Source organism: Nannochloropsis gaditana (genome assembly GCF_000240725.1).
Source record: "Nannochloropsis gaditana CCMP526 unplaced genomic scaffold scaffold074, whole genome shotgun sequence".
In the NCBI taxonomy this organism is placed as follows: domain Eukaryota; class Eustigmatophyceae; order Eustigmatales; family Monodopsidaceae; genus Microchloropsis; species Microchloropsis gaditana.
The window spans coordinates 8113-31177 of record NW_005803879.1 but is presented as its reverse complement, the minus strand read 5'-3'; the positions used below and the strand labels follow the sequence as shown (position 1 = coordinate 31177).

Genomic DNA, 23065 nt, shown 5'->3' with positions numbered 1-23065 from the left:
GATACCTTTTCCGAGATCTGCTTGTGACATACTTTTTTAAAGAGTATGTGTGGCTCGCTGCGATGGTTAGACTTGTAGAAGAAAGACCTTGGCAAAGTAATGTATTAATACGATTGGCTGCAATTCCGGCAGCCGTGAAAAGCTACGGTTTGGGCGCAATTGAAGACCCACCGATACCCTTCTTTTCTTGTGCTATCGTAATAATGGCACCTCTGTCTTGGATTTTGACGGATTTGGGAGCTAAGCTTCAGGACCCCAAGGATATATTTAAGGCCAAAAGCGAGGGTTCACAAATTTTGGAGATCGTTGGCATTACATGTATCTTTCTGGTCCTAGTGTGTGGCGCTTGGTTCGGCCGCAAATATGTTCGTGAAATTAAAGCAGAGAAAGAAGCAGAAATGTCTGCGGTACAATCTGTCGCAGCTGGTTGTGCAGATGTTGAATCCGCGCAGGAGGACGGCAATACACCACCTGAGGCGGAGGAAGAAATCTTATTTAACACAAAGGACCTTGCGACGTCATCCATCGCGGCGAGCACGCCAGCGGTAGCGTAAGTAGGATCCTAGCTGAACTGTAATGCAAGACTAAGAAAATTGGGATACTGGTCCATGGTACATTCAGTATGAAAGACGCCCACGAGCCATGAACAAAAATAAATGAGGAAGTAAATTGGCGAGTGGAAATCCAGTATGCGCAAAGCATTTTCAGAGTCCAAGGAGAGAAAGCAAATACCATTGGAGAAATAAAGTTTAAAAGCATCAATAATCTTTTCTTTACATTTTAGTTGTTGGAAAAAAAGAAACATCATGAGGAGGGCAATTTTGATAGCAGAACACCCGAACAATTTCTCTAAAATGCAAAAGCGTATCATTCCCGGTTGCTGGTGCTGCCTTCTACATTTCAGATAATTACTTCACATCAGATGTACATTTCGCAGTTTTTGTTTGGCCTCTATTCAGGGACGACTTAACTCCAGCAAGGACTCGGCGACAAATTTGTTCGTTCTTCAAAAAAATCACCGGCGGGGTAGCTTCTTTTCTCGTGAAGAGAATTCTGTCCACAAGTTTTGCCTGAGATCGTTTCTTGAAAAAAATCTGCAAAAAAAATTAGAGATACAAGAATCCTGGAAGTTTGTAAAAACATATCGGTAACTACACATTTGCATTGTCACGACCTTATAGACATTTTTCATGCTTGTTACATGTCGAATACTTTCTGTGAAAGAAAGTAGCTAGTCTAAGCCAGCGGTGAGCTGACGCTGAAGAAAGCGTTTACACATAATCACACTTCGAATTCCGCACCCGCGTATATTTACATTCTGCGCAAATCATGTTTCTGTAGCTGCCAATATTCATGGTCTTCAAACAACGTCCAAACAACGTCTTCAGACCGATCAGGAAAGGTGACTCAATCAGCGCCTTCACTTTGTCTAGGACACTCAAATAATGTCTCCTCGACTGTCGAACCAAGACACCGCAGTAGACCGCAGCCCTTCAATGGTGCCAGCTTCTCGGAGCTTGTCCAGCATTTTTAACATGGTCGGAGGCCAGTGACAATCCATCTTTAAGTACGAGTCGTCGAACAGTCGCGGATCACGCGACACTGCTTCACGATACGAATCCACGCCTTCGACAAATCGGCCGAGAGTCCAATCCAAGGCAGCTGATGCAAGAAGCATTTCCGCAAAGTCCGGATTACTGCAGACATGGAGGATAGAAGCGCCGATAAAATACAATTAGAGGTCATGTATCACAGTCAAAGCACACATGCTAAATTCATGAAAAATCGAAATTCTTCCCGCACTGGTATGTCACCTTCAAGGCCATCTAAGTAATTTTCAAACAAGAAACTTTTTTGTGAATCAAAGCGTACCCCATTTCTTTTCCTTTCGATTTTGCCTACGTTTTAGACTTACCGTCGATTGATGGACTCAAGCATGTACATGCCTCGCCCAACATTACCGTTCTCCACCTCCAGCAACGCCACCTTGCCGCGACTCGCCGGAGACATGGGAAACAAGGCAAGGGCTGTATTATGACACATAATATGTATCTTAAAATCATCAGCTTGAAGATGTTCAAATGAAGGAGGCATGATATGGCTCAAGGGGAAAATGAAGCAGGAACAAAGGAAGCCTGCATGTTTCGCTTTAAGGGACAATTTTAAAACTTAAATTTATCCACATACCTCTGCGATAGTACTCCAATGCAAGGTCATGCCGACGGGTGCGTGTGAGCACGTCGCCAGCATTAAGGTAGAGCCGGTGGTTCTCGGGGTCCATGACCAGTGCGTGCTCGTAGTCGGCGATGGCCGTCTCATAGAATTGGAATGCGTCCTTTTCCCGTGTTGCAAGAAGTGCGTCCGCTGTTCGCAAGTATGACAGTCGTCAGAGTAGAAAAAGGGCAAGAATCCAGAGGTATTTGATTGGGGAGGGGGGACCTCGCTTGTCAGACCAAGCAGCCACTCGAGTTGAAAAAGCAACAGCATGCGACGCCGGTCAACACTAAGAAGCACACGAGCTACTCACCTATCACTTCGAAGGCCAAGCCCCGGTTTGTCCAGTACTCGGCCGTGTCAGGACACAGCTCAATGCTTCGGCTGTAGTCTAGCAGCGCCTCGCTGACTCGCGTCAAGGAGCAGCGGACATTGCCTCGATTCGAGAACGCTCTGCGCACATACGAATGGAGAATACATGAGAAATTAGCGTGGTTTTTAAAACTCATCCAGTTTCTTGGCCACCGGCAGCGCAATACCGTGCGTCCTTGTAACACTCTCCTTCTGGCCTAAGAGGATAGCTGCAAGTGCTTCACCTCCTGTCGTTGCTCCTACTCGACAGGCCTGAGAACATTCCTTAAATGCACGACTTCTTTATACTCCTCTTGCGTGGACTTCTACTACGTACTTTGCCACCAGCTGCTTCTCCTGATCGCTCAAACTTGTGTAGTCGCTGTCGAAGAGCCCTATCAGCTCTGTGTAAACGTCCTCCGCCTCTTCGAACTGAAACGCATGCGTCAGGTCCAACCCCTTTTTCAGCATTTCAAACCTCAGTTCCGGTACTGATTTCCGCACAACTGCACCTTCTACCGGGCCATCGCTTGAAGACGCAGCCATCGGCGCCAAGTCGGGGACACTTGGAGAGTTTGCCCTTGAGCCCCCCATGGTCAATGCCGCCCAAGTGGCCCCTGCCGTGGCTCCGAGGGTCCATGCATTCAAGGAACGCACGGCATCCTTGCGATTAAATTGCTGTTCCACATCGTTCCGGATCTTGCAGCGGTCAGGGTCGCCTTCAGTGCTGACTGCCAAGGCAGTTGGGTCTGACGTCGGACTTCTCGGAGCAAGGGGGGGGTTCCGATGCCCACTTGCTGCAGGAGTCAGGAAAGCCGACACATCCTGTACAGGAAAGAGTACGCTCATGGCGCATATGGCGACGCTCAACTTTACATGGCTCGGAGTGTGCATTATTTAGCGTGCCACAAAGGGTTATAAGGCCCACGGGAGCGAATGACGCGTCTTTGAGTTTCAGCACTTCCTGGCGAAAATGGCGGCAATAATTGTGGCGGACTTTCCTGAGGTGTGTGAAATGTGAGATCCGTCAGGATCACGGTATGGAAAGATTCGTGATGAAGGGAGATGCGCCTTATTCAATTCTTGCGACACGCATTCCAGGAAAGAGTACAACGTGGAACGGGCCATTTATGTCCACCGTGTCAGCGAGGCAGCTGCCTCGGCTCCGTCCCCCTGCTTTCACGCCGTCTTCATCAGGGTCCCCCGGACAGTGGCGACACTCGGGGGAGCAAACTGGACATCACTGCTCCTTGTCGGGTTTTCTTTTGAGATGAGATCACCGCATACGTGTCACTCAGTCCATTAGACAGGGAGACTTCCCATCGTCTACTAGGGGTGATCCCTCCTCTCGCCGAACGGCTTAGGAACGTAGCCTAAAGACGACGCATCGTTGACACACTACCCATTATTACAAGAAGGCTTACTTTGTATGAATGATTGATCTTGTTCTTTAGTTTTGGCAGGGATCACTTCACGCCTATCGCGGAGCCAAAAATGGACAAAGTAGTAGTAAGCTTGTGCGTCTCACGTCCTCTTATGTCACACACATGCACAAAGTAGTAGTAACCTTGTACGTCTCACGCCCTCTTATGTCACACACATGCACATGACAAGAGCCCTTCCTCCATTCAATTCCTTTTTTACATTTCCATCTCCTTCATGATCTGGATGAAATCCTCATTTTTCAACTTTCACCGAGGATGCTGTCGCCTCTTTGACTTTCTTGCAGTACGCGAGGCCGGCATCGATGCTATTGGCGCGGGCTGCCAGGCTGCCTACGCCAGAGCTTGTTGCGGCAAAGTAGGGTTCGAAGTACACGGACGTAGCCACACCTGCCATCCTCTTCGCCCGTTCGGGAAGTTTCTCACCGATATCTATGTGCGCTAAATTAAGAACACCGGCCTTTTTTGCCAAGAAAGCATTTATGTGATTTTCGAATGCGGCATCTGCTTTGTCTGATGTGGTAGTTCGCTCCGTAATACTGTGCTGCAGTGGGTTCTATTGTGCATGAAAGAAGGATAGAACGTACGAGAAGAAGCGGTGGAGATAAGTGATTGACCGCCTCACGCTGGTCTGAGTGGGACGGCAACAGAAGTTCATTCACTGGACAAGCCGCTTACTCTCAACAGCAGCGCCGATAATACGAATTCACAGGGCATGGAACTGACGAAAAATTTCGAGACTCGCCATGATGAAATCCATACCCTTATCGCAAGACGCAGGAACAGAGCATTCATGTACTGATCAGAAATTACAGGCAAATGGGATGGAAAGAATGCGATGAATGCACTTTACGCTTTCAAGTCATGAGGTTGGCTCTCCCCGCAGAGGGAACTACTTCTTATGATGACAAGAACACGAAGTATACCGCGAACAGCAAATTATGGGACAAACCATTGAGAGAGGTAGTAGGAGAGGAACGCCGACAAAGTCACACGCGCCAGTATGCTAAATTCTAAAAGCATCTGATCTGGGACTCTAGGGCGAGCACATAGATGACCGTTCACAGAGTATCGAGGGGAAGCGGCGCACGATGCACGACACTTACCATCACTTGACTGGTCGAAGATGTTCGTGGATTTTTCTAGACTGATGAAGGCGCGTCGTCCGCGTGCCCGGACTAAATTGCGTCTGCGGTGAGAAGCGAGAACGCTGATACCAATGAGCGTGAGCGGAAGGGGGGCGAGAGAGAAGCCGGTGCCTGCCCCGTGTGACGCGCTTGTGCGGCGCGAGAACAACGTTCAGGACAAACCATCAACGCCATCATTCTCAGACTCTTTTTAAACCCTATCTCTTCCGCGTCAAGCATCTCTGCATGGCTCGGCCTCGCCTTCCCCTGCCGCATTTCCTTATCCTGCTCCTCCGCCTGCTATCTCCACGCAATCTGTGTACGCATTCCTACCCTAGCACCCGGACTACACCATGTCATTCCTAGCCAGATACAACGGAGGCAGAAGCTACAAGACCATTCAAACGAACCATTCACGATTTTCTTCTCCTTTTTCGATCACAGAGGAACACCGTCCCTCGCTTTGTCTCGGCGGAGTCGTCGAGGAGGGTCTCTCGCTATTCGCCGCCTCTGTTTCCTGTGAGACATCGGTCCCCGGTAAACATGGTAAGCATAGGCTTATGAAAGATAATCAAATGGCTCGTGACTGGTGCACACAACTCTTTGTAGATCCTCACCCCTTAATGAATCGAAGAACGCATGATGTTTGATGTACTCCTTTGACTGAATCGGCCCCGAACTGCTTCCAACCTCGCTTTCCTTTTTCATCCCTCAAATGAAATCCCAGTCATCTGGCTTTGGTGTCAAAGGGAACGTAGGGCGGTGCTACCCTTTTTGGTCCGCCTTCGAAAAGTGTTTGGTAAGTTGTGCATGAGAAGCTGTCTGGTCTTCTTCATTTTCTTCGTACATCTGACTGAATCGCGGCGCTTGTGTCACCTCCATTAGGCAACCGCCGACCACTTTAAGGAGTGCATGGATTTTCGAGACGACTACGAGGAGTGTCTTCACCACCGGAAAGAGGTAGGTTACTGGTCTTGACTGGTGCATACAGAAACCAACGTGCCAGTCTTAAACGCGCTGCGCTTGGAGCTAATTCCAGGACCATCCCGCTTTCCGCGTCCGGATGGCCGGCCATGATGACGCTGCGCACGCTGACTTCTGCCTTTGGTACTCCTTTAACACAGTATGCTCGCGTGCGAGCCATCGAGAAGCAACGTGCCCTCATGGAACGCGGAGAGGAAGGCGGGGCAGGCGGCCATGTTGATGGGCACTGAGGAGGCTTGCAGATGCCCCGGGCCTCCTCGTGTCGGGAGGGTTGAAGACTTAGAGAGCCGGATAGAGACAAAGAATTGAAGGGAAAAGAACATGGAAAGTAAGAAAGCGACGAGGAGTAGACCGTCATGTGTCGGGCGTGTATTTCTCGGATACGTTCAACGTTGTCTGTCCGCTTTTCAACCTCATTTCTCATTGCCCCGGACTCCCTTCTGTAGAAGCATTGTTCTTCAAATTCTTCCGCCGCATTTGTTCGAGCGCTGCTAGAAATTAATGCGCAAAGCCTGATCCAGCCACCGTGAGGTTGTTACGTCCCGTCCCCTTCGTCTTCCATCCGCCGCCCCTCCCACTTCGCGAAGCGCCTGTTCTTGTGCGCGAGCGCGTCCATTTCAAAAAACTCGTACTATTTTCTCCTCCGCTTCCATGCAAGCCAGAGCTTTCCTTGGGTTCTCGGCCACGCCTCTACGCCGGACCACTCCCTCTTCCCTCGCCGTCACCTACCCCCAGGTCGATCTTCCTCTCTCCAGCGACCAGTCACTACCATCCGAGCCTCCTCCCTTCCCCCATTTGTTCGCATCCTCCCGCCTCCGAGGCCTCCCAGCATGCCTCCAAGGCCCCCCTGCCCGCCCCGCCCGCCACGTTGAAGACCTTGGGCCGGAATTGCCACGAGTTTTCGCCCTCCCGCCACGCCTCCACCGCAGGTGGGACCTTGAAGTCCATGACTGAGGCCTCAGGCGCCGAGTAATGCCCCGGGGGGAAGGAGGTGTTCTGCCCCCCTTTACCTCCATTTCGCATTTCTCTACCTGGCCTGCCGAGCTCCGACCCGCGCCTGCAAAGCCCGTGACCCTCACGCGATCCCAGAGCTCCACAAAGCCGAAATGCGGGCTTAGGCGTAAATCACCCGTCCGTTTGGTCTCCAGGATACTGCCTTCAACGCGCAGCATCCATCATCGGTAATCGCTTCACGTACCTCAAGCCTCTGCCTCCTCCTACTCCGTTGCGGCTACGACCACCTGCGCCCTGCACCTCCTTGAGCTGAGCTGATGAGATATTCGGGTCCAGGATTCAGGTATGCGCGTAATAAGTAAGGTCTGAGAGGCTAAAGCCGCGTCCGATCCCATCATGTGCATGCTACCAATGTGGCGTTTTCGAGTCCGCTTGTGACGCACATATCGTTCCAGATACTACAAGCGCATTTGCCAGGTGTCCACCAGAATGATTTACGCAGCTGCATGGAATGGACATCATGAAATGAGTCGAAAATCATAGAAATGATATTGATGAAATGCGAGAGGAGGAATGTACACTCCGAGTACACCCCACCGACTACTCCCGGCCCTTTAGCAGTCCCCGCGCACTTACCACTCCGGCCTCCATTTCCTCTCCATCACACACATTCAACGAATTAAACGCCATCACGCATGGCCCTGCCCCAGTGTCCCACTCTGCTGTATGTATGCGCCTTTTTAAGTGAGTCAAGTAATCGGGAATTAGCGATGTTGGGGCTCGGCGCGAGCCGCCGGGGGGAGGGAGGCGTGGTCAGAGGCTGGATACCAGCCCGTCCAGAGAGACGTGCCATGTGGTGGTAGTGCGGACTGGCACCTTGCTTGAGGAAACACGAATTTCTGTCAAAGGTATGTGCGTGCCCGACGACGTGTTTCGGGGGACGATCGATGTCCTTGAGGCGTGTGTTGTGGCAAAGATTTTCCCTGGAAGCCTTCCGCTTCTTGTTCTCGAGCCTGGGGCTCCGTGCTCCCCGTCATCATTCTGCCCTGTCCTCTACCTATGAAGAGCTCTCTCCTATCAGCCGTGTACCACGGGGAGACGTTGCCGAGAAACGCTTCTTTTGTACGAATGTGGCGGCTGTGGGCCATACCCTTACAGGCAAGAGTGCGGCGACGCAGGCAGGATGCGACCTTTGAAAGAACGAGGGGGTCCAGCCCTTGCTTGGTCACCTCCGCGGTCTGGCCTTTTGAGGGTTTTTGTGTCAAATTCACGGATGCCCTCTTCCCCTTTCCAAGACGTACCTCATGCGATTAAGAAAAATGATGCGGATAACGGAGCACGCGTAACTTTGATATTCCGGCGCGGAATCGCGACCATGATTGGAAGAAGATGCTGCAAGCTTTGCCGTGATTTTGACAAAGCAAAGTCACCTTGGTTTTCTGAAGCCTTCAGACCACGTAATCCTTCTGACGGACATTTCTACTGCCACATATCTATGACCAGGGTCCCTCGTTCGCGGGAGTCGCAGAAGGGAAGAGCAGCCCTTCCAAAGGAACCTGAGCGCGCTTGAGAGGAGAGGGAGGCCCCTGGTCTTGCCAGCGTCCTGGTGGTGAGCAAGAAAAACATTCCTTGAGGAATTCTTGACTCAATTATTAGGGGTGCACCCAGTAAATTCGCGCGCCAGCAACCATAGAGGACCAGCCCGTGTATCCGCAGGCGGCGCAGCAGTTGGATCTCCCTCACGGGCTTGTCTCTGGACTCTTGGGAGCCAGCGACAGTCGACCGCTGCAGACCCAGGCATTGGCACCAGCCTCGTCATCCCAGCACGCAGGCGCTGCGCCGACCTCTGGCGCGCGGAGAGTGGGAGTACCCAGCGGTCGCGGGGCAGCGGCGGGCACTGGGAGCGGATCCTCGGGCAGTGGCTCGGCCCCGGGCACCAGGAAGGCAGGCATGGACCTGCGCGTTAACAAAAAGTACCGGCTGAGCCGAAAAATTGGATCGGGCTCGTTCGGGGACATATACTTGGGAGTGAACGTGACGACAGGGGAAGAGGTGGCCATCAAACTGGAGTCGGTGAAGACGAAGCACCCGCAGCTTCTGTACGAGTCCAAGATCTACCGGATCCTGTATGGGGGCGTAGGCATACCAAACGTCCGCTGGTTCGGGGTGGAGGGAGATTATAATGTCATGGTCTTGGACTTGCTGGGACCCTCGCTGGAGGACCTTTTTAATTACTGCGGCCGCCGTTTCAACCTGAAAACTGTCCTTCTCCTAGCGCAGCAGCTGCTCTCCCGCCTGGAATTCCTCCATACGAAGAGCTTCATACACCGAGACGTGAAGCCAGACAATTTCCTCATCGGACTGGGTCGGCACCACAACACGGTCTACATCATCGACTTCGGGCTGGCCAAGCGGTACCGGGACCCCCGCACCCACAAGCACATCATCTACCGCGAACACAAAAACCTGACGGGCACGGCGCGGTACGCATCCATCAATACGCACATCGGCATCGAACAATCCCGCCGAGACGACCTCGAGTCCTTGGGCTACGTAGTCATGTACTTTTTGCGCGGGTCCTTGCCCTGGCAGGGGCTGAAAGCGCACACAAAGAAGCAGAAATACGAGCGCATCCTGGAGCGTAAGATGGCTACATCGCCCGAGCAGCTTTGTAAAGGCTTCCCCTCCGAGTTCCGGTCATACTTTGAATACTGCCGCGCCCTGCGTTTTGACGATCGTCCTGACTACTCCTATCTCAAGCGGCTCTTCTCAGAGCTCTTCCTTCGCAAGGGCTTCGCAGACGACGCCATGTTCGACTGGACCATCCTGAACATGCAGCAAGAGCGGAGCCGACAGCAGCAGCAAGACGAGCAGGCCGGCGCCAAGGGACCCGGCGCAGAGGGGGATGGAGCGATGAGGAAGGAGCAGGACGGCCGGGCGATGGATACGGGTGCGATGGGGGAAGCCGGATGCAAGGTGGGGGAAGACGTCGCGCGGGAGAAGGGGGGAGCGATCGGACTGGATAGCAGGGGCGTGGAGAGGGCAGAGATCGGTGTGGCCTTAGGGCGGCGGCGAGGCATTCTGTCGCGACAAGACGACCCTACCTAGCTTGACAAAGGCTTCGTGGCACGATCGAGTGATAAGCAGGCGCCCGGTGTCGTCGAGTGGAGGAGCGAAGGGGGGGACCGCGATGTGGCCCGACTGGGGGAACCATCGCTTTGGGGGTGGGACAGACAGGATGCGTGTCTTACGAGGGGTCTTGGGGGGGCTTAGACACCCGTGAAAGTGACAAGGAAGATGTTAGGTGAAGAGAACGGGAAGGGAAATATGCGGTCCACCCGGAATGGAGGAAGGAGGGCGCTTGCGTGGGGCTTGGAGAGCTCCGGGGAAGCGACCGCCGCGCTTACGTGTCGATGGAGGATGGATTTCAGGGCAAAGAAGTGCGAGAAAGAGTTCTGGAGGAACAATCAGTGTGGGAGAGGCTTGTACGGGGAGGCTGCTCCCAGAAGATGTGTTCCGGACGCAAGGCTCCACAAGTAGAGGGGGCCAAGTTGGCGACTTGTCAAGGCGAGGATCACACTGCTGTGAGTGGCTTCGGACTGGGGTGAGCGGCTTGGTGAGGGAGAGGTTGGGGAGGAGATGGAGAGGGGTGTGTTTATCCCTGCTGGAAGAGAGGCTCGATGCGCGATCGTGGCAAAAAGGCGCGGGCAGGAGAAGAACGTTGCGGTTTTGTATAAACGAGGTGGACAGAGCAACACATAAAGGAAAGAACCCAAGAATAGGTATGTTCGACGTCCCTATGCTCATGCCTCCTGTTTGCGCATTCTCTTTCGTGACTTTGCTCCTGTCCGGATCTCTAGGCTAATACTTGGCTTAGTGCGCCCTTCGACCGTAATATACACGTCCAAAGTTTCTTTTGCTGCGGCCTGTCGGTACCTGTACTTGCTGCCCTTTCCTTCCGTCTCAAAAATTCAAGTTTACTTGGATCCCAGGCGATAGCCTCCTTTGCTCGCCCCCCCCAAAGTGGAGGATCCTGCCGCTGCACTCGAGGACGAGGAGCCCGTTAGCAGGGCAGACTGGCTTGTGGTCCGCGCGCCTACCGCCAGGTTCCCTGCAGGCGTAGAGGAGGTAACAGGCTTCCCGCCGAGCCGATGGCCCTTACCAGCCTCCATCTTCGACAAGACGTTCCCCCCGGTGCTTTCTCCCCCCACCCCCGTCCCCGCGGCCGATGTGCCCACAAGCCCAGAGCCCCACAGAGATGTGATCTGCCCACCAGCTGTGGAGCTGGCTGTCCCGGCATTGCTGCTGCTTGCTGCGGTCGCGGAGACAGGGGGCTCGCTTGTCCGGTAGTAGTGGATGAACATGGGGTGCCTGGCCGCGGTTCCTGAGCGAGCGGCTTTGATGACGCCCCACGTCGAGTAGAGGATGAATATTGCCAGGAATATGGTCATAGTGTAGTTGGCAGCCCCCCGGGCGAAAGCCCATAATCCATACCCAAGCAGCGCGAGTCCAATGGGGAAGGAAATGCAGGCGGTGATGAGGGCCGCGCGGTTCACCTCCACGTTGCAGAGCGCGAAGAAGTCCACGAGGATGCGGGAAGCATCCAATGGGTAGGCGGGAATGAATAAGTTGAAGAGGAAGAGGCACATGTTGAGAAAGCCAGCGGACACCGCCACATTCGTCCAGAAGCAAGCTTGCGAGTGTAGGAGATCACATGGTATAGCTGGGGAGGAATGGAACACAGAAAGATGAGTGAAGACGCGTGTACACATGTAAAAGGCTTAATATACCTGCTTCAGTCAAGAGAGAAATCAGCACACTGGAGTGTGGATGCAAGGAAGTTGGCTCAGACACTTCAATGCGAACGTTGAGGGACCATGTTTCACATCAAAATTTGAAGCTCTGCTTACCCATGATGTTGAACGGTCTTTTCACTACTGCAGCCACAATACCATACCAGATGGCGCACATTGGGATGTGGGTAAGTGGTCCGGCAAAAGATACCCAAAGGTCCTCCTTTGGGCCTTTCTCGTGCGTGACTTCGGCAAAGCCGCCCAGAGGCCAGAGCGTGATGCAGTGGCACTTCCCCGAGTACTGGATGGCAGCCAGGCTATGACCCATCTCATGGATAAAGACTGTCATGAACAGGATGAGAACGTCGACGATGAAGCGAAAGCCAATGTACTTGCCTCCGTAGGCAAGGCCTGAGAGTAAACTCAACACCCAAAAAATGGGCAGGAGAAAATGGAGCTTGACGGGCACGCGTTGACCCCTGAGAGTGATTGCTCCGATTTGCCAGGCCCACTGATTGGGAAAAGGGTTATCCGCCACCCCAGCAGGATTGTTACCCGTTCCGGTGTTTCGATTCATTGTTGAGAGGCTCCTCTGATGAAAAGGCTCGAACTCGCTGGATTGAAGAAAAGGAAGGCGGTCAGGCAGACCAGACGAGGGCGCAATACCAGGACCTGTGCCCAGGAGACAGAGAGAAGCGAGCGAGGGTAGTGAGTGTCTTGTGCATAGCCGCGCAAGTGACAGCAATTATCTTGTAAGCCTTTCATGTAGCGTCGCAGACAGCAGTCAGGGGGGGGCAGTCACGGGCCTAATTAGCATGACGGTGCTCTTTAAAGACTTTTCGCGTCCCTTCGGACCCCTCCCATCGCAGCCATTTGCTACATCACCTCAACCCGAGCATCTCGCGCCAGTTCAAAAAATGAAAGGACAAGCAAATGAGTGCGGAGCATTGAATGCATCGTGGGCCGGGATCGAGAACGTCGGCAAGACGGTCAATGCGGGTCCAACCTCCCAGGTCATATTTTGAAGCACTCGAGAGGAACCTCTCTGTCTTGTCGAAAGGGAAAAGCGAGCATTGTATGACATGATTCATTTGCGCCTACAAATCTATGAAATGTAATCCTTGCGCCTACAGACCTATGAAACGTTATCAAGGGTTTAACATTTAAAAAAAAAAGGAGATCACTCCGTCCGTTAAGCGCTTCTTTTCTGCTCACTCGAATGTACAGCATTTTCTTTATCTACCTATACTATCATGTCACCATCGTTTTTCGCTTTAAATAACAAAGGAAATACCTTTACACAGCTACAATACCACCTTCTCTTTTGACCTGTTTCTCGTGATCTACTCTTTGCTCCCAGGCGTGCTCCAATTTCTGATCTGTACACGCACTTTGCAGCGCACGCCGGGCCTCCACCTCGAAATCGAGTCGGGAGAGGGCCCAAAGGTACAGGATTGAAATGAGCGCCAGGCCCATAACGAAACCCCACCATATGCCGTACACTCCCATTCTCAACGTGAATGCTAGGATCGCCCCGCCCGGCAATCCGAGCACCCAAAAACCTCCGAGATTGAGCAAGGCCACACGCGTCTGTCGCCCCATCCCGCGGAGAATACCAGCGGAAACACCCTAGATGCGATAGCAAAGGAACGTGAGAGTGTAAAATGCTGATCACAAACCTTTTTGACAGTATCGCGAAGCATGGGGCATCCGAGGAACGTCTCTCTCCTGGGCGATATGGTGGGCCCGGGATCCTATTTGACTGACCTGAAATCCATCGAAGACTTGATACAGCGCCATGATCGGGCATAATTTAGAGACGATCTTGGCCACCTTTGCGTCGGGAGTGAAGATCTCCCCCAACGAGCCCCGCAGCAAAACCAGCACTAGCCCGCACAGAAGCATGGTGGCCACGCCGATGAAGAGACAGATTCGCGCCGCTAGCTTTGCCTGCTCCGGTCTTTGCGCGCCCAGCAGGTTGCCCACACGAATGGAGGCTGCGACAGAAATCGCCAATGGAACGGTCAGGTAGGTGAAGGCGGAGATGGACATCATCGACTGGTGGGCGTCCAGGGCTTCGGTCCCGAACTGAGCTGCGAAGGAGGTGGTGAAGTCGAAGGACCAGGCCTCCAGACCCACCATGAAGCCGCCAGGGATGGCCAGGCGCAAAAAGCGACAGAGGGCCTCTCGAAAGGGTGTCCGGCCCGGGAACGCCTCCCCTCCCGCAGGCTCGGGAGGGGGTTCGGAGGACGACGCGTACCCAACCTCGGAAAGGAGAGGCTGCTGTAAGGACCCGGATGCCGGCCCGCCGACTCCCCGGACTTCCGCCCCCCAGACTTGGCCGTCCGTGTCGCGGTCCGTCAGTATACTGCCGGGCTCCTCCCCCTGAAGGTCCGCCGAGCAGCTCCGGCCTTGAAGGGCCCGGGGCCGCGTCTTGGGCATCACGGAGTAGTAGTACACGCCGGTCAGAGCGCATGTCAGGATGCGGCTCGTTGAGGTGGCGAGGGGAGAGCCCGTGAAACCCATGCCCAGAGCGTAGACGAAAAGGTAATTGCCGCCGACGTTGATGAGGTTCGCGAGGAGCATCACGTACAGGGAGGGCATCAGGACGTTCCGGGCCTGCATGGACTTCTGCATGCACACGAACATGCAGAGGGGCCACAGACCGGGCAGAAGGAGTTGCGTGTAGCGTCCTGCTAAATGCGAGAGGTGCTCTTCTTGGCGGAAGACGGTACGCACCACCCACTCCCCGTACTGGAAGATGACCATGGCGGGCAGCGAGAAGAGCGTCATGAGCAAGTACCCAATCCGTGTCCAGTACTCACATGCCTCATAGTCACGAGCGCCAAATGCTTGGGCCACTAAGGTATCGACAGCGCTTGCTGCTCCCGCCAAGAAAAACCAGGCCAGATTGAAGAGGGTGGTTCCCAGGGCCGAGGCCGCCAGCTCGTCCACGCCGATGCGCCCCAGTATGATCTGATCCTCGATTTGCAACGCCATTAAGAGAGCATTGGTCACGGCAATTGGCCAGAGGATGCTCCAAATATGGCTCACTTCGTCTCGCACCTCTGGTGTCCACCATCTCTTTGGCAGGTGCGCTCCCATGGCTGGTGATCAGGTCTTCGCGGGAGTGAAGCTCGAGAACCGATTCCTCAGTCTCCGTGCGATGCCGCGTGGCAAACCCGGATCGAGTGATGAGAAACTTTCGACCAGCGAGGGCCGTAGTGGTGTAACGGAGCCTTCACCCACGTGATTGCTAGCGTATACAATTCAAGAGCCCTGAGACGAGAAGATCCGGCTCTTCGATGTCCCGCTTGTCCCTTCAGCCCGCGCGCGTCCCTATGAAATCAGACTTGTGTGAGGTGTTTGATTGTGAGAAGGAGGAAATCTTCACTTTATTTCAATAAGAGGCTGTGGGTGATAGCCTGCTGACTAGAAAGCGTTGTCCAAGAAATGCGACCAGGCCACGTGCTACTAGGGTGCCTCGCCCACTGGGAGTGGCACGCTGAGCGGCTTAAGACAGCGAGGTCTGTTGCAGAAAGGGGGGAGGAGATTTGCCAGACACCCCGCTGCTGCAACCATTTAGCGCTGCTCTCAGCATGCGGCGCTTTCGAGTGATTTAGTCGTGACTCAGCACGTCAGACCTACCTATTGGCGCATCATCTTCATCCTGGAGACGAAGCAATCTGATATGAGGAGTCCGAATAAGACCTACCCTACTATCATCGAGTGACGACAACCTTTTTGTCTACGAAATACTACATTGAAGTTGGACGGATGCATGAAGGTGAAGGCACTCTGGCTCGTTTCGATAGGGTCGGTGGTGTAGTACGGAGGTCTTAGGGGATCTGAGAAAGGTAGCGTCTCCCTCCTCCGAGGAGTCCGTGCTGGAGACGGTTTTGTGATTGCATAATGCCATCGCAGCATAGCAAGGGTTATAGCAAACGCAGAAGTAAAAGCAGCAACGAGTATTGGCGGAATCGAGGTCGATCAGGAATGCGATCAGAAGAAAAGGTGCAAGAGTATTCTTGGAGGAGAGGCTAGTCTGCCTCGAGGAAAGCTTTAAACGATGCTCTTTGTGTTATGTGAGCATTCATAGAGCAGGACTCTACCTACCCTCACTTTTGAGAGGTTTTGATATTTGGTTCGCGCTACCTTACAATCGCACATGCGTACGGAAGGCCTCGGCGATGGATGAAATTCGGGTCCTGTTCAATGGACTTCACAGGCAAATGCTGCAAGCGGAAAAAGAATACGGAATGGGAGAAACGAAGGCTGTGATGACGGCTCGTGAGCTAGTATTGGTGCCTCTTTAAAGGAACAGCACATTAAAGCCGCTGATGCTGTTGTAATACTGGGAAAATACGTCGTCGTGTGTGAACATTTTGCTGGAAGGGGCGTGCAAAAGCGCGGGAATATGGCCTTGACGATTTGGCAGCTGTGGCAATTAGGCAGCGAAGCTTTACATCTCCGGAAGCGACAGTGTGTTTGTTTTGCGTGATGACTAATCTGAAAATTTGAACTGATTTGTGCGTTAGGCTAGAAATATTGGAAACGAATAACCTAACAGACTAGAACCCTTTTTACTCCTTTTTGGAAGAAGCTTAATGTGCTCCATGGAAGAATGAACTGTTCCTTCATTTATTGAAGCAAGGCGATTTTAGCTTCAGAGTCCAGAGAAGACGAAGCTAAAGAACGTCGAGGAGGCAGTACACCTAAGATCTTTTGCGCAAGTCCACTTTGATGTACCCGAGCTTATTCCGTACCTTCGCTGTATATGTATCAATAAATTGAAAGTCTTCACTCATCTTATGGTGAACCTGGGAATGCTGCAGCACCCTTACTTATTGAGTAAAGTGATTATCTTGTTCTCATGTACAAAGGTAAATTTGTGTTATCGGACTTCCTCGCTTGGCTTCCGAGACGTCCTACATTTAAACAGCCTTATGCGCAAATGATTTATTTTTCGTAGGTACACCGTCCTTGCCGTGTTGGTCAGCCGTGCTCTATTGCTGCTGCACATTGTAAAATAGGTGTTTTCATACGCGTATGTATACCTTCAATAACTTCAAACTTCTTGTACCACAGTACCATTTTACCGATGGGTGTAGTTACCACTTAGGTGGCATTTGTGTCTGGATGCCTTGCATTTTGACACAGTCATCCAGGTCGGTCGTGTCGATGATCAGGCAACCTCGACGAGAGAGACGCCACCGGGCGCTTGCTGGTGCCTACCCGGAGGACGCGCGAAGTGAAACTTTACCCACACTTTGTCTCTCATCACATTTTGACGGATATGCAGGGGAATGATGTTGAGACATTTGATGCTCACGGCCACTGTGGCAGCCTCCAATGCTGGGTGTTCTTGTTTCTTCATGGGTTGGACAAAGCGGGCAGCTCCCGCGTCCTCGTTGACGCGCTTTTTGACGCACAGTCGCCGTCCCAGCCCTCAGCCAGCCTGCTCAGCAACGCTATCGAGCTCCAGTGCAAAGAGACAGGAAGCGAAGGGCAAAATGTTCCCCGATGCGCTATCTCCAATAGAGCGCATGCAATTGCTGCGCGCCCGAGCGCAACTTGAAGACGGGGACCTACCAGTTAGTAAAGCGGAACAGCATGCAAGCTCGGATCCACCGTCTTTTGTGAATCCGTCCGAGGTGCACCGCCACACAATACTAAATTGGGTACAAAGTATGGTAATCGATTTCAAACTTTGTCCCTGGGCATCGCCTGCATTGAAAGCCAATGAATTAAAAATTGTCGTGGCTCCGGTGTCGTCCAGCCTGCACGGGCTCTTGGAGAACGTGGTTGAAGAAGCCTCACTTCTGGCAAGCATGTCGGAAAGACCTGAGGACCAGAACCTGACGACGTTAATTGGAGTACCGGGGCCGTTGCTTAGTGATTTTCAGGACTTTTTGGATTTGGTGGCCGTGGTGGACGAGTGTCTTGATGAACTTGACCTCCGAGGAAAGGTTCAAGTGGCCTCTTTCCATCCCGACTTCGCTTTTGAAGACTCAACAGGGGATGATGTAGAGAATTTTACAAATCGAAGTCCATTACCAATTTTGCATTTATTGCGTGAGGTTGAGGTCTCTAGAGCTCTAGGAGGTTACCTCGGAGATCCAGCTTGCATATACGAACGCAATAAAATAACGATGAAGGAGGCTGGTGCCGAGCAACTTCGAGCTGTGTTGACAGCCTGCCAAAGGATGAATTTCAAAGCATAAATCGGTGTGGATAAAAGGCTAGTATACTACCCGAAATAAATGAGACGGTCGTATCTTCTAGATTCAAAATGTATTTGACTTTTACTATGATAAGTGTCTCGATAGAGGTGTAATTGTCTCTCATTTGCACACATAAGTACTGAGGAAACTCTGCTTTTTATTAGGTGTCGTGATAGTTCCCTCTTGCTCCTCCGTATGCTCGCTCTTTCACCTCATTTTCGCCCCCAGGCCTAAATCATGATTGCGCCTGTCGATGTCCTTTCGACCCCATAGGCAAGGCACACTACCGGGCATAAATGCGCGAAAGCGGCCGCTGGGATTGTGCAGCGCCTCTACTTGCCGTCGAGGTGACGCGAGAAAGAGGAGCTGCCAGCCGCCTCCATCATGTTTTTAAACTCATCCAAGCTGATAACGCCATCTCCGTTGCGATCGATATCGCCAAGCACCTCACGCGCGTTCTCCTCCGTGCCGAGCGCCTCCACCAGGTCTTGCACGGTGATGTGTCCGTCCATGTCCTGATCAAAATGCTGAAAGGCACGCCGGATGTGTTCGTCACGCACGTACACAGAGCGCTCCATCGTCGCTGCGAGGAACTCGTTGTAGTCGATGGCGGTGTTCTCGTTCACGTCCACCCCGTGCATGAGGCGCGCGACCTGCTCCTTTACATTAGTAAGGCCCTCCTGCTCGGCCGCCTGCTGCAACTCAGCCACGGTAATCACGCCGTCTTTATTCGTGTCCAGAGCCTCGAAGGCTTTCTGCACGTGCGCCACGTCGGCCTCCGCCACCTGCTCGGCGATGATCGTCAGGGCAACGCGCTTGAGCTTATTCATGCCGATGAACCGACGTAGGCTGTTGCGAAGGTGCTCTGTCAGGGCCTGTGTAATCTCTCCGTCCTTTTTTAATACCTGAAACCACTCGTGATTCAAAGCAGCGGCAGCCGAAGGTCGTTTTCGCGGGTCTTTACTCAGCAATTTGCGGATGAGATCCTTGGCGCTGGGGGAAATGTCGTCCCACTCCGGGCTTGGAAAAGTGAACTCGGCGCGCCGCACCGATGCGAAAATATCGGCGTCAGTATCACCGTAGAAGGGAGGGTAGCCACAAAGCAGGATGTACATAATGACGCCGATGGACCACAGATCGCAAGACTTGTCATACATGCGATTTAACACCTCAGGTGCAATGTCTGTCCATAAAAAGAGGAATGGCAAGAAAAGAATGGAGAAGGCTAAAAAAGGGTATGAATTTACCACAAGGGGGTCATTTCTCACTACGTAAAAGAGCAGGAAGGAGTATTGACGATTCTATGATACGGGTACTTTAAAGCAGACGACAGACGACAGTAACGCCTAATCGAGTCCGCCGCCCACATGGGAATACTTACAGTAAGGTGTTCCCACGCGAGTGGTCATGTATTTTTGGTCGTCCTCGAAGCGAGAAAGCCCGAAGTCAATTATTTTCAGTTCAGCAGAGGGGTCCTCGGTTTTGAAGAGGAAGTTTTCGGGCTTCAAGTCACGGTGGCAGATATTATGCACCGTGTGGCAGTAATCAATGGCATCTAAAATCTTGCGCATGATAACGGCAGCGTCTTTCTCAGAATAGTGACCTTCAGCCGACTTAGTCTTTGCGATGATGCGATCAAACATCTCGCCGCCTGTGCAAAGCTCCGTCACTAAATGTAAGAATTTGTCATCTTCATACACGTCCACCAGCTTGATGATCTGCGGGTGATCAACTGCCTGTAAAATGTCAATCTCTCGGCGCAATGAGTCAAGCCGACTGACTTTAGCCTTACGGATAGACTTGATGGCAAATGCTTCCCCTGTCTCTCGGTTTTTTGCTTTGCGAACAACTCCATAGTGGCCATGCCCAATCTCTCGGGGGTCTATATCGTACTTTGACTTGATGTCTCTGATTCCTGCTGTCACATAGCCACTCGAGCCCGAAGTGGACGCAACTGTGACTTTGTGTCCTGGACTAGTGCCTCCGGCTCCACCTTTGGCGGCAGGTTTGGATGCCTCCGAGGTGACCTTGATAGCTGTACGCTGCTGTTGGTGCGAACGCGGTTGATTGCAGTGGTCACTGTCTATAACAGCCGCTGCTGCAGCGATTTGAACAACTTTTCCATCGGTATTTACGGCTTTGCGACCTACGGTGGGCTTTCGCTCTTGTTGCTTATCCGCACTTATAGAATTCAATAGAAAATCCATATTAGTAAATAAATCATCACGTCAGAGTAAGGCAATACACACGTGGGTATGATCGTGATGATTTCCACAATGAAATAAATCACAGTCTCGATATGAAATGGTTACGAAAGGGGAAATCCGTGCAAATTTTCTTCCAATCCTGACGACAGTGCACTACGTGCAACTCACATTTGACGTGTCGCAGAGGATTTGACCATGCCTTGCGCATTACCCATCCTTTCGCACGGATTGCCCCTGTAGAAACGCTATAAAAAGGAACGAGACAAACTGAATCTAGGTGGCTTTACGGAATAGTTCTCATCGTCCTTAAAATGACACGCATGACGTCTGTCTTGTCGTTTTCTACCTTCAACCAAGTATTCCCTCGAAGCCAAGCCTTTCAGGCATTTAATGGCTAGAATGAATACCACGCGAAGGAACTACGAGGACAATTAAAATTAAAAGACGCATTTAAGGCATTTTCGGTGTTAGGTGTAAGACACTGCGGAGAAGGAAGGAGCAACGCTTTTGCTGGAGAGGGGATTTGTGTGCATCCTGCTTCTGCAATGGCATACCGTGCAAATTAGCATGAAGTGGTAGAATATTTGTTAAAAAGGAGATTCAACTAGGCTCTTAATTATGTGCACAATTCGAGCAAGGATAATGAGATGACTTTACACTTTCCAATCGCCGTCCCTCCAGTACGATGGCCACAAATCGAAAGCGATTCGAAAATTTGAATTTAAAATCCCCTCTCCGCCATTCCGCTCCACGAGCGCAGCCGACATCGAAATACGTGAGTCTCGATCGTGACCACCAATTTGATTCGCGAGTAGTCAAAGGAGCCACTTTTGCTTATATTTAAAAAAAATTAAGACTATAAACTCCCGCCATCACATCGGAAAATATGTAGTATTTCATTTTCAGGTCACCTATCTAGAACGTGATCCGTGAAACAAATTCTAATTTCTGGCCCAATAAAATGAGTCAACAAGCAAGGCAGAAAATTGCACAAATTGGTGAGAAGACCAGTATCGATTTGCCAGCAAAAGAAATGAGGCAATTCTTTTATTTGCCTCAGTGTATGATTGAAGTCGCTCTCTTATCAGGAATTAATCATATAGATGATGCCATCACCTTGTGGTAAGTCTGGAATGATCGGCACCATACCTTCGCAAATGACTAAAAGCATTTATATCGTCATGTTAAATTTCACGAGTCCCAAAAGTATTGCGACTGGTGATGATGTGAACATGAACTAAAGTGAAATGAAAGAAGCACCTCTTTCAAAAGCTCTCCTGTGACATATGATCACCAAATTTTCAAGATGATTACACAAAATTAAGTATTCAAAAATTAAACTCCAAGATTTTTCTGATACACTACAAAGCGATTTGATTAACTGGGATAGCTCGCTGCAGGCCCTTAGCGCTGTCCTGCAAAGAAGTACCTGCGACGAGTTCAAAAGCTTGATCTTTAAAACCTCAGCTCTATTATACCAGAAGAGGATCGTAGTGTAATGTAGTGCAACCAATCTTAGATTTACTACAAAAAATCAGATATCTTGTGCGTACAAAGAGTTCTCAGGAATGGACAGAGCAAGCTAACCTATAGAGCATTACAATATTTTGATCTCACCACTTCATACGGTGGTAAACACCACTTCATACGGTGGTAAATACTTCTGTCCGAGCTCTGCATAGAATACAATTCTTATTTCCATTCACGTCGGTAGTAAATAAACACATTCCTGCATCTCTCAGAAAAATGGAAGCACTCTAACGGAAGGTGTCGAAGGATTCCGAGTCACTTTCAGTAGGTAAACTTAAAAGGTTTTCCATGACTCGAGCTGATGGAAACTTTCAAGCGCAGTCAAACTGCAAGCCTCGATTGAGAGGCATAAATTCTATAGATTTTGACTGTGTGCATTAGCTGACTACTGGGAAAGCTGGATAATGCATGGCATTTTATATTTTTCGAGTCTCATGTTCAGCAGATTTCCATTCTATGAGTGAGAAATCATAATTGTGTTAAGGTAACTTAGTGTTTTACTTCGTGGTCCCCAAAAGAAAATGTTCCGTCATTTTCACAGAATACATTCGATGAATCTAACGGAAAGCCACAAAAGACCCCTAGCGCTTCATCGAGAAAGTTTGCGCATATTGTTTCGAAGCTCTGATATTTTGCGATTTTTTCCATTCAGCACCTATGTCAGATCACAGAAAAATTTCTTGGGAGAAATTATAGCAAATCATTCTTCGGGAATGGTTGACTTATGTCGACTTTGCGCCATTTTTCACGAATAACTTCTCGCTAACAAGTTTTCAAGGTGTCTCCAAACATTACACTGACCAAAATTATTTCCGAGGCAGGACCCGCAGATGGGCAGCAGGAAAGTCTTTGTTGCGAGAACTGGTACTCTATCACGAAGTCATCTTTCGTTATAAGTGCATTTATGCCTGTAAATAATCCTTTCATATTCGTTTAATGCTTTTTCTGTGGCATACGGTCGCAAAAATGACAACCTACAGGACAAGGAAGGAAGATGTCTAAAAACCTTTCCTATCCTGGGTCATTGTGAACTGAGTTGTGCCGAATATGCAGGAGCTCAACAATGACATTTGTGCCTTTAGTAAGAGATTTTTGGTACACGAATTCTACAAATTATTCTAATGATAATCATTCACGGTACTCCTGTTGGCTTTTGATACTTGTCTCACTGTATGAGCTCAATTTTCTTGAATGACTGCGACATTCCAGTAATTTTTATTCAAAAACTTGAACTTTCCT

The 23065-nt window shown here is 51.1% G+C and overlaps 8 protein-coding genes across 8 annotated transcripts; 2 read left to right on the top strand and 6 right to left on the bottom strand.

Annotated features, from left to right (window-relative positions):
* Positions 1 to 748: 748 nt before the first annotated feature.
* Positions 749 to 3575, bottom strand: NGA_0523600 (tpr repeat-containing protein). Its single transcript, XM_005855909.1, has 5 exons — positions 2903 to 3575; positions 2528 to 2667; positions 2188 to 2364; positions 1916 to 2027; positions 749 to 1697 (listed from the first exon to the last, which is right to left on the bottom strand). Exons 1-5 carry the CDS (start codon positions 3457 to 3459, stop codon positions 1439 to 1441), a joined length of 1245 nt encoding a protein of 414 aa, XP_005855971.1. The 5' UTR covers positions 3460 to 3575; the 3' UTR covers positions 749 to 1438.
* Positions 3576 to 3906: 331 nt separating this feature from the next.
* NGA_0524200 (uncharacterized protein) lies at positions 3907 to 5203 on the bottom strand. The gene is made up of 2 exons (XM_005855915.1): positions 5114 to 5203; positions 3907 to 4563 (listed from the first exon to the last, which is right to left on the bottom strand). The coding sequence occupies exons 1-2, from the start codon at positions 5114 to 5116 to the stop codon at positions 4243 to 4245; spliced, it is 324 nt and encodes a 107-aa protein (XP_005855977.1). The 5' UTR covers positions 5117 to 5203; the 3' UTR covers positions 3907 to 4242.
* Positions 5204 to 5575: 372 nt separating this feature from the next.
* On the top strand, positions 5576 to 7091 carry NGA_0524900 (uncharacterized protein; the record flags this gene model as incomplete). The annotated part of the gene is made up of 4 exons (XM_005855922.1): positions 5576 to 5680; positions 6020 to 6094; positions 6174 to 6257; positions 6948 to 7091. Coding segments are annotated over 4 exons (408 nt in total), but the record flags the coding sequence as incomplete, so codon positions are not given.
* A 293-nt stretch (positions 7092 to 7384) lies between these two features.
* NGA_0524100 (uncharacterized protein) lies at positions 7385 to 7728 on the bottom strand. The gene is made up of 2 exons (XM_005855914.1): positions 7709 to 7728; positions 7385 to 7574 (listed from the first exon to the last, which is right to left on the bottom strand). Exons 1-2 carry the CDS (start codon positions 7721 to 7723, stop codon positions 7467 to 7469), a joined length of 123 nt encoding a protein of 40 aa, XP_005855976.1. The 5' UTR covers positions 7724 to 7728; the 3' UTR covers positions 7385 to 7466.
* A 719-nt stretch (positions 7729 to 8447) lies between these two features.
* Positions 8448 to 10180, top strand: HRR25 (casein kinase I HRR25-like protein; the record flags this gene model as incomplete). The annotated part of the gene is made up of 2 exons (XM_005855919.1): positions 8448 to 8529; positions 8766 to 10180. The coding sequence occupies 2 exons, from the start codon at positions 8448 to 8450 to the stop codon at positions 10178 to 10180; spliced, it is 1497 nt and encodes a 498-aa protein (XP_005855981.1).
* A 698-nt stretch (positions 10181 to 10878) lies between these two features.
* NGA_0523400 (stage iv sporulation protein fb) lies at positions 10879 to 12541 on the bottom strand (the record flags this gene model as incomplete). Its single annotated transcript, XM_005855908.1, has 2 exons — positions 10879 to 11795; positions 11983 to 12541. Coding segments are annotated over 2 exons (1305 nt in total), but the record flags the coding sequence as incomplete, so codon positions are not given.
* A 535-nt stretch (positions 12542 to 13076) lies between these two features.
* NGA_0523200 (multidrug oligosaccharidyl-lipid polysaccharide flippase) lies at positions 13077 to 15224 on the bottom strand. The gene is made up of 2 exons (XM_005855907.1): positions 13633 to 15224; positions 13077 to 13494 (listed from the first exon to the last, which is right to left on the bottom strand). Exons 1-2 carry the CDS (start codon positions 14968 to 14970, stop codon positions 13162 to 13164), a joined length of 1671 nt encoding a protein of 556 aa, XP_005855969.1. The 5' UTR covers positions 14971 to 15224; the 3' UTR covers positions 13077 to 13161.
* Positions 15225 to 18421: 3197 nt separating this feature from the next.
* On the bottom strand, positions 18422 to 20545 carry CPK (calcium-dependent protein kinase; the record flags this gene model as incomplete). Its single annotated transcript, XM_005855905.1, has 3 exons — positions 20465 to 20545; positions 19471 to 20270; positions 18422 to 19272 (listed from the first exon to the last, which is right to left on the bottom strand). The coding sequence occupies exons 1-3, from the start codon at positions 20509 to 20511 to the stop codon at positions 18422 to 18424; spliced, it is 1698 nt and encodes a 565-aa protein (XP_005855967.1). The 5' UTR covers positions 20512 to 20545.
* Positions 20546 to 23065: the final 2520 nt, after the last annotated feature.

What these genes read in the sequence shown, in the direction of transcription:
- NGA_0523600 (XM_005855909.1), bottom strand. Translation starts at nt 3,459, where the DNA reads ATGCACACTCCGAGCCATGTAAAGTTGAGCGTCGCCATATGCGCCATG. An exon ending in GAGAAGCAGCTGGTGGCAAA is followed by an intron (nt 2,668 to 2,902) that starts GTACGTAGTAGA and finishes GTATGTGCGCAG; the next exon opens with AGCGTTCTCGAATCGAGGCA. An exon ending in ATTGGAGTACTATCGCAGAG is followed by an intron (nt 2,028 to 2,187) that starts GTATGTGGATAA and finishes GTCATAATACAG; the next exon opens with CCCTTGCCTTGTTTCCCATG.
- NGA_0523200 (XM_005855907.1), bottom strand. Translation starts at nt 14,970, where the DNA reads ATGGGAGCGCACCTGCCAAAGAGATGGTGGACACCAGAGGTGCGAGAC. An exon ending in AAGTCTTCGATGGATTTCAG is followed by an intron (nt 13,495 to 13,632) that starts GTCAGTCAAATA and finishes TATCGCATCTAG; the next exon opens with GGTGTTTCCGCTGGTATTCT.